At 35.9% G+C, this 10,167-nt stretch overlaps 1 protein-coding gene across 3 annotated transcripts in view; it reads right to left on the bottom strand.

Moving 5' to 3' along the window:
- Positions 1-1,470: 1,470 nt before the first annotated feature.
- Positions 1,471-10,167, bottom strand: part of PCMT1 (protein-L-isoaspartate (D-aspartate) O-methyltransferase) — a 72,162-nt gene continuing 63,465 nt past the window's right edge. For all 3 annotated transcript variants that reach the window (XM_033936790.1, XM_033936789.1, XM_033936791.1), the window contains exon 8: positions 1,471-2,698. Coding sequence is in view for 2 of the 3 variants with exons in the window: in XM_033936789.1 (XP_033792680.1) it covers positions 2,686-2,698 (13 nt within the window). In the remaining variant the exon portion in view is untranslated. The remainder of the gene's footprint in view (positions 2,699-10,167) is intronic.

Here is a 10,167-nt window from a genome sequence, read left to right as displayed (position 1 = left end):
AATTTTGCAGCATTTTTGTGAAGCATCTGGTTGCTCAGTGGTACAGTGGGTGTATTTTAATTGAAGATATCTTAAGAGTTTGCTTTGTGATGTTTCATTTCCTAGCTTTTATGTTTGCATTTTTGTAAACTGCCTAGTTGTAGACAGTGTATAAATTTTAAAATAAATAAATCCCAATAAATAGTTATACCTTTTCCTCTACTGGAGATCTTTCATATCTAAAGCAGCATTTCACCATTGTCTCTCACCTTCTCTACTCTCAAGTTCCTCCACTTGCTTCATGAAGGATTTAACCAGTCCCTCATCTTAGGATTACACCCTCCAGCCAGCCAGAAACAGAAGTAATGGGGGCACATGTTTCAGCAACTTGGTTTCCTAGCCATACTTCAGCATAGGAGCCTTAGTAGCTGATGAAAGGAGTTAAAAACAAAACAAAAAAGCCACTAACTCTTATCAGCTGTCCAGTAAGTCAAAAGAAGCTGCTAGCCTTTTATGTGACATCTGACATATCTATTCCGATTCCCTGTGTGTAGACCTACTTGCTTGCTTACTTACCTGTTATTGGGAAATGCAGCATTTTATCTTAATCCCTTTACACACACATTTTTGTGCATCTGAGATGCAAAATCTAGTATTATTTTTGTAAGCTTACCCTGAAATTAAGAGATTACTAATCAAAAACTCCTTAAAATATAGGCTTTTTTTCCTGGAAGTGTAATGCAGAGCCATTTCTGATCCAAGTATAGAGATGTGACTATTTTTATTCTTTTATTCTGCTCCACCAAGAAAGGGGGGAAAGAGAAAGTGATTGAGACTTGTATACTGCCTTTTTGCAGTTATATAACGCACTCAAAGCAGTTTATATACAAGGTTTTAAGAAAGGTTTGGACAAGTTCCTGGAGGAAAAGTCCATAGTCTGTTATTGAGAAAGACATGGGGAAAGCCACTGCTTGCCCTGTATCGGTAGTATGGAATATTGTGACTCCTTGGGTTTTGGCCAGGTACTAGTGACCTGGATTGGCCACTGTGAGAACGGGCTACTAGGCTTGATGGATCATTGATCTGACCCAGTAAGACTATTCTTATGTTCTTAAGTACTTCAAGCATTTTCTCTATCTGTCCTAATGAGTTCACAATCTATCTAATGTACCTAGGGTAGTAGAGGATTACGCGACAATGGTTATGCTTATGTATAAATTAAAAATTTTAGTAAAATGTTACGATTATAATTATGAAAATCAAAGTATACAGTACAAGATGGTTGAACAATGTATATGAGATTCACACAGTGACAGCCAGAATTAACACTTACCACGCCCAAAGGTCCAAACTTCCACTAATTCAACTTTTGTCTCCCAAACCACTAGAAATTGTCCTGGCTCATCATGAAGAAAAGTACACTAACTTGCTTAAGGAATGTGTTGTTCTTTATATGAATTGACGTGCACAGGAAAAACTCCCAACTCTCAATTTCACTTTTAAGTTTATTTGGCAAAGCAGCACTGTCAACTGTTCAGTAACTAGGACATAGCTCACACAGTAGATGTGTTAAATGTGTATACAGCAAGCTAGCACTGAACTACTAGTTTTCACTATTTTTTTGGACTTGGAAGGAAAAATGAGTATCCATGTCAGGTATGTCCAATCTGAACAGCAAATTTACAAGAGCTTTCTGCTCAGATGCACTGAAGTTTACTATGTACAAATGGTAGGTGATAAAGCAATTGATTGTATCCATTATATGCTAGCCCTATGACACCACATCAATCTTTCTTAAAAAATAAAAAAAAAGTACCCTCTAAACTGTGCAACATTTTAAACAGCACATACAGTAAGCAGTAAGATTTAAACACACTACTGCTAATTCACATTGGTATTTCTTAAAGCTGGTAATGCCCCTAAGTACATTATGGCAGCAGCTAAGACAAGCATCAAAACTTACCTTGCAAGTGCCTAGATCCGAATTGTCTGCAGTAACAATTGTGCCACAAATGGTCACCACATAAAGTGATCCATTTATATACCATTCCCCATGAGGTAATTTGCGACCATGTTACAAACATAGGCTTCAGACATTCAGAGGCATATGTAAGCTGCTTAATGTTTAAATACATCAATAACTTAATAAAAATATTTTAACAGAAATTGTGTTTTACTTGCTGCATGTGCTTTTAACATACTGAGCAGTACATAAAGGGTACAGCTTTCTTTAAGAAAAAGGAATCTCATCTCTATTTTTTTGTAGGCCCTACCAGATGTTTTGAGTTCTGAGTATCTGACACAGTGTATGCCTTGTAGTGTCATAAGGTGCTCACAAGCTAAGGTAAAAATTCCAAACACCGAAGCTTACACAAATGTCTACTCCCAAAGACATAAAATAAATAGAAATGGGTCCTTTGCAGAACCTTATGAAAGCTAGAAGCGAGATGAAAGCATGTATGAGAACACGCTCAAATTTCAACTCTTCATCTCTTCTCTACCAGATTAGCGCCTTCAGCCTTGAAAAAAAGGGAGGGGGAGGGGGAACCCTGCCAAAAGAACAAAACATGCTTTTTCCATGCCGATTATAACAGTTTAATGAAGTCCAAAACAAGCGGCGATGTTGGTTTTCTGAAAGCTTTTAGACATGGAGATGAACACTCCACTGTAATACTAGGTTTGGATTAAACTGATGTACAGTAGCTTTTACAATTCATCCCTGCAAAAAGAAAACAAAAAAAAAAATGGTTAAGAAAAAACCCCCAAAAAACAACCAACAACTTATACCGATAGTGATACTAGCAATAGTAAAACCACCACAAAAATATATGGATCCTGTCACCAAGGTTTAAAACCACTCCACAAAAGCCTAATACCGCAATAGTGGCAAAATTTTTAAGCACATACATCAGGTCATATATGCCTATCAAATTTGGAACTCTACAACTTGGATGTAAAATTGCATACACCTTTTCCATTTGAGAATGCCAATATGCACAAAAAATCTTATAAAATTAGATCACACCTAAGTGTGCACAGTATAAACCAGCATATACTTGCATGTGATTTAGATATGATCTTTGTAAAATACATATGTAAAGTATGTAATATCCACACTGTGTGTCTAGACATGATTTCTGCAGAATTCAAGCTAGTATTTTATCAAGACACATAGGTGCTTATATGCCATTTGTAAAATAAGCACCGGGTTCTGAAATTGCCTTCTAATTCAATAAAGAGATAGCTTGTTGCAAAGTATGCCTTGCTACAACCTTGGTCTGATCATTGATCCTCTCAGAGGATACAGCTCCTTTTGTAATATATGGTATTAAGTTCTGATGCTTTAATCAGAACAATTGTTTTACACTACTGCTTCCAGCCCAGGTGAGGAGGAAATCCCCCCTATACCACTATTCCATAAGCTTTGGTCAAATAACCAGAGGATCTATTTGATTTTTGTTGTGGCTTAAATTGCTTGATACCCACATTAAATGAAATATGTCATACAGCATCAGCAAACTTCCCCAAAGATCAGAGACAAAAACAGAATCATCTTTCATGTTTCTCCTTGGTTGATACAGGGATCCTCTCATTTTTACAGCTTGGTTGATACAGGGATCCTCTCATTTTTACATCTAACAGAAGGATATGGTCTACTTTTTCCAACCATGAGAAATACAAATGTTTTCAGTAAGACAGATGAAATCTCCTAAGCTCTGTAACAATTCAATAAGCCATAGGGGAATGTTAGTTAAGGCAGAATGTATGGTCTTTGTTATAAGGCATATGGGGACAAAGATCTCAATATGTATGCTTTGGAAGAAAGGCGAGCAGGGAGATATGATTAGAGATGTTTAAAAGCTAAGTGACAAATACACATAACGCAAGTCTCTCATTTGAAAGGAAGCTTCGTAATGAGAGGCATAGGATGAAGTTAAGAGATGATTAGATTAAAGGCTCAGGAGTAATCCAAGGAAATACTTTCTGCAAAAAAGAAAGAAAAGTGTAATAGATGTTTTTATTTGCTGATACACTTATTGTAAGTTTTTAATAATTAATAATGAATAAAAAAAATGATAATTAACATTTTCTCTGGGTACAGTGCACTTTGTGTTTTTTTAAATTTTATTGTTGGTAGATCATTTTGACTTGGTCATTTTAAAAGTAGCTCGCAAGCCAAGAAAGTGTGGGCACCCCTGGCCTACAGCCTGTTTAGGTTAGAGCGACAAGGTGTTGAGCGATTTATTCTGTCATGTCATTTGCAGGTTACCCACAATACTAATAATTTTGCTTTTCCATTCATTTGTGGTCGACCAATCTGTAGATATACAGAGAAATCATCATCATTTCAAGCTGTTCGGTTTTGGAGGGAAATATCAAACTATTGCTCTTATGTGGACTTTTATTTAACCTTCAGATGTCAAAACATATTTGTTTAAAATACGGTTTGCATAATTGATACTGTCTTATATTATTTTTCTTTTTGTCTGCTAATAGAATGTACACATTGGTATGTTCTTATTGGAAACTGCTTTAAACTATATAGTTATAGCAATCTATAAATAAAAAATTATTACTACTTACAGCTTCAGTAAACGCTGGTTTCAGCAGAGCTAGAATACTATAAATATTTAATCAATCAGATATACTGGATACTCTTCCCTCTTCATTTTAACTTTTAAATATGTTACTTCTCTGGATGAGAGGCATAAACATGGCTCCCACAAAAACTAGTCTTACCACACCTCATTCAAAAATTTTTTTATTTTAATTTTTAGGTCCTCAGCGGGCCACCACACACTCAAAATTATTTCATTGTGCGAGGCTTTATGCTCATATTCGTCATTGGACCCCTTATTTACTCATAATTTTATAGGAAATACGTTTTAAATATATAAATGCTAAAGGTACTTAGCTTAGAGTTCTGACGCTAGCCGGGAGGGTAGAAACATCCGTCACCAACATGTTTCGCCCATATTATTTAAGGGCTTTGTCAAGGCACCCTCTCCCGTTCTCAACTATTATGCTTCCACCATAGCGTCTCCGACGAAATGCATTTCGTCGGAGACGCTATGGTGGAAGCATAATAGTTGAGAACGGGAGAGGGTGCCTTGACAAAGCCCTTAAATAATATGGGCGAAACATGTTGGTGACGGATGTTTCTACCCTCCCGGCTAGCGTCAGAACTCTAAGCTAAGTACCTTTAGCATTTATATATTTAAAACGTATTTCCTATAAAATTATGAGTAAATAAGGGGTCCAATGACGAATATGAGCATAAAGCCTCGCACAATGAAATAATTTTGAGTGTGTGGTGGCCCGCTGAGGACCTAAAAATTAAAATAAAAAATTTTTTGAATGAGGTGTGGTAAGACAGTGGAATAATTTTTCACTGTTGCAGGACTTTGTTGGTGAATACCCTCTATTCTTGAATTTTCACTAAAGTGCCTGGTGTTTCATTCCCACAAAAACTAGTACACAATGGATACAATTATCTCCTCCCAGGGGCTGAGACCACCTCTGCAATATCCTATGCTACAGCTAAAGCAGCAAAAGTTAGGCTTAGAAATCAAATGCAGGTCTCACGTGGCAGTCAATGACACTATTGCTGAGCCCTCAAACTGGTCCTCCTAGTATCAAGTATAAATTATCTTGCTAATGGTTCTGCAAGGAGAAAAATGTCAGAATGTACACACATGTTCAAAATACAGAAGTATATACTGTTTACAAAAGCAAAGAAATCCACATGCAAAGAAGATATGATAAGCAGTGATAAGAATTGAAAATAGAAGCATGCAAAAACATTTAACCAATGTGCAATAATTCAGAAAGAACAGTGCTGCCAATTTGGCATGCCTTAAGACAACCATAAACAGCATTTCAAGAATCAACTTGTAACAATTTCCATATAATCCAATTAGTTATATTTTTGAAAATGTTTTAAATAGTCTTTTTAACACATTTCTAAAGGCATATGTCCTTTAGATTATTCCTTGTCATTATTAACATACAGAGCAGGTTCGCTCTGCGAGCTGCAGACTGCCAGAGCAGAATCTGCATCCTCTCCCAGGCAGAGTAGCTCCAATTTGATCTAGGCACATAAGCCTCATGAAATGGAGAAAAAGATACCCCAAAATAATAAACACAAAACACCGTCTCAGTTCATTTGCAGGAGGAAAAACTGGAGAGGGCACTATACTTCACTGGTGAAGGAGGAGCTGAAAGATGTGATTGACATCCTTCTGCAATAGTCTGCAACCAGAGGATATTTACCTAGAGTACAGACTCCTATATTTATGTAACAGAAGGCCAAGATATGGACAAGGAGAGTGTGGTGTAATTAGAACTACAGTCTAAGTACTCTGAGGCTGTGGATTCAAACCCTGTGCTGTTCCTTGTGACCATGGGTAAGTCACTCAATTCTTCATTGCCCCAGGTACATTAGATAGGGAAAATGCTTGAGTACCCGATATGTAACCCATTCTGATCTGGGCTAAAAAATCAAAAAGTTTCTGGCCTGCATTAAGCCATCTTGAAAAGTTTGTATACATACAATGCATCTTAAATTAGTACAAATAATGTTTGTTTGTTTTTTATGTGGATATCATATGCTTCCAACCACTAATCAAATTTAAAATTTGAATTAGGGAACTCTGTGGATATATTTACATAAACCGGAATATTCTGGGTATTAGGACCCTCCCAAAAAACTAATTCAGAAGACTTTACGTTACATAAAGTTATTAAACAAAATAACTGCATTGCATATAAAAATCTAGCACTTTCTTGCCTCATCAATATTTTAATGGCTCTAAATTATCTTCATGTGGCTAAATATGTAATATTGTCTCACTCTCCTTCCTTTTATGATAACTATGCTCAATAAACTTATCAAATGTTTACTAACACTAAGGAGATAATTCTTTAAATCTGGTGTGTGTCAATCAGTCAGGTGCTACTTCCAGAATCAGGGATTCTGTTCTTTATAGGCCTACATTTCTGGTGCCTAGAGTCCTTGCAGAATTGCAGTCAGTGTCACCTAGTGATGCCAAAGTGCATCATCACCCTTAAAGATGCCCACTTCCAGGCTTTGATGTCACTGGTCCTGGAAGGCACCTCTTTTTTAAATGAGTTTTTGTTTTTTTAATGGCAGGACCAATTATCACTCCACTTAAAACCAATTAAAACACTTAAGTTAGGCACCAGTTGCTAGGATCTAGGCACCTAACTTTCAGTAACATTTTGGAGAATCCAGCCCCGAGTGCATACTTAATTTCAGTTCATGTTAAAAAACAACCTTCCCCACTGCTATGAGAATTAGATTAAGTATAATAGCAAATTAATAAATAATATTTAAGTTGGATGAAAATCATTCAGGCATTTTGATATCAATATCTGAAATGTTAATTATGGATTTTCTCCTGCAACTCAAAAAGAAAATGGCTTGAGTATATAAAATCAAATTTAAAAAGGGTAAAAATTAAATGTTACAATTACATTTAAACAGCTACAAATGAGCACTTAGCTTAAGAAAACCACACTGCTCATTATAAAATATCAAACAAGTTGATTCTGGACGATGCATGTAACCCCCCCCACCAACATGACAATAAAAAGACGACAGCTGTATAGAATCCTAGGCACTTAATTTCACCAGAAAGGCAGAAATGTTTGCACAGAAAGAAGCTTTTAGCTCATGTCAGGAAATGGAAAGAGCAGTTAACCTCTAAGGTTAGAAATTATGGAACAATGCTTTAAAGGGGGGGGGGGGAATCCATCTCCTGCTGTTCCTATCAGATAGGTAAATTAGCTGCATTAAAAAGCTACTGCATTATGAAGATAATTTTGGGATTATGACTAAATTCTTAGCATAAATTGTGTGATATGAAAACTGTTTCCATAATAAAACCAATAAATTTAGCATGGAAAGAACCCAGAACTCTGATTTTACCGAGACCTAACCATATCTAACTGCTAAAATAGTTTATTTCTGCAATCATTGTGGGGGAAACTCACCCCCATAGCTATCGTTATTTGGTTTGAAACTGGTACTTATTTTATTATAATCTTCAGTTTCTACAGCTGCCAGTTTATCTAAAAGATGCAAGAGTACCCCAGTTAGGAGAGAAACATGCCTTGATTTTTCTCACTCCCTTTGTAAACCACCCAAGTAATCCAAGAATGATAATGGCTGGCTTCCAGTGTTCTCATTCTTTTCCTCATCACTTTTTTAAGTGAAGGCTACATGTTATAAGACTAAGAAAATATTGCTTACCTATCCAATACTTCTGGAGTGGCTCCAGAAGCAACCAAAGAAAACATTACGAAAATAAACTTCCAGTTTGCCACTCAGCCCAAAAATAAGAAATCAAAGCTAAAATTTCAATTTAGTTTGTCAGTGATTACCAAACCTGTTCTTAGAACCTACAATAATTTGTGTTTAGAAATGCATAAATATATGCAAAAGTCTACATTGTATGCACATCTCTCCTGCATATACACTCTTCTTAAACTTGAACTCACTGTCACCTAACAATGAAAAAGGGGCTTTAAACTTTCAGGAAAACCCCCCAAAAATCTTTATTCTTGCAATACTTCCGTCTAGATTAGCCAGATTCATTTTGGTTATTTTATCATAAGCCATTTGCCTTTTATATTATGTGCTGATTTTTAAGTTAACTGTTGTGTAGTAAGTGTTTTATCTTAGTGGTTTATGAGTGTAAGACAATTTCCACAACTACAAGGCTGAGAGATTTCATTAAGATTTGTTTTAAACTCCACTGCAGTCCTCAGTTTAATAAGTTTTAAAACATGCTTTCCTTTGTTGTGAGCCTTCTTTGTCATCAGGTATAAAATGTTGGTTGAAAAATAAAGCAAAACTGCAGGAGTATGTATAGGGACAGGGAAATTTATTAAAATATAAAAACAAAAGTATAAAATACATCCAAAAACTGGTTCTGTTGTGCAGGTGGACCGGATCCGACACGGTTCGTGTTTCGAAGAAACACTTCTTCCTCAGGGATCCCAATCGATGATGTTATAAAATGTCAGGAAACCAGATGGAATGAAAATCGTAATTAGAAAATAAGCGTGAAAATCGCCTGTATGAGTGCAGCACTATGGAACACAAAGTACGGAATGTTGGTTGGCCATGAATTCAAACTTTTGCTACAATTTTTTACTGTGCAAAAAAGTTCTGAAAAATCAATAAGGGATCTTAACACCATTGCTACAGAGAGCAAGAGACAAGAAGTAGTGATAACAGACATTGTATAGGGTCCTACCTATACGAACAAAGTAATGGAAGATGAAGAAGGTAATGGCAAATCACCCTGATAACAAGTATGCAAGAAAACTCACAAGTTGTGGCACCATTAAGTCGTTCATGACTTGATACTTGCATACAGGGGACCTATCTTTACCTTAAATTATAAAGCTTTCAAGTATATGGTGGTGGGAGGGCTGAATCATATACGAGAACTATGCTCATCTACCCAGGACAGGACAGAGATGAGCAATAATCTACAAGCACTTGTTTTTATTTTGCTGCTGGGATATGTCTTTAACAGGACAGATGAGAATAAATGGATAAGTCAACTAATTTCTATTTGTTGTTATCTATTACATTTGTTAAGTAACGATAGTTTCTCAATTCTGGTTCTTCAGTGCCATAATAACTTCCAATATATGCAAAACAGAGCCAATATATATGATACACATTCACTGTGTATGCTGATAGAGCAAAGTTAAGGAGCTTTGTACAAGTATCTAGTTCCAGTTATCACTGGTAACAATTTCAGTGCCCAGGTAGTTCTCTTAATTTAGAATTCCCCCAATCTAGATCTTTATACGTTTCCAAACTATAAAATCTTATATACATTGTAAATATCCTTAAAACCAGACCTGCTTGTAGATGTACTTTCAAAAAGAAGTTGGCAGTGTTTTAATTGGCCTCTCAATTTGGGATCTAGTCCTGCTTGATTTGAGTTCTGGGTACCGTGCAGATAGGTGATGTCAATGTGCATACTGAGGCAAGACTAGATTTCATTTCTACAAATTCTATAAGAGTCTTAAATTTATTCTGTTACAATGATCAGATCATATTAGTCCAAAAAAGTCACAATGAATCATGCAATAAAATGATTTTTTTCTTTTTATTTAACCTAGCCTCTTCATGCTGCTGAAGCA

This window comes from Geotrypetes seraphini, chromosome 3 (genome assembly GCF_902459505.1).
Source record: "Geotrypetes seraphini chromosome 3, aGeoSer1.1, whole genome shotgun sequence".
In the NCBI taxonomy this organism is placed as follows: domain Eukaryota; kingdom Metazoa; phylum Chordata; class Amphibia; order Gymnophiona; family Dermophiidae; genus Geotrypetes; species Geotrypetes seraphini.
This window is presented reverse-complemented; position numbering and strand designations above follow the sequence as displayed.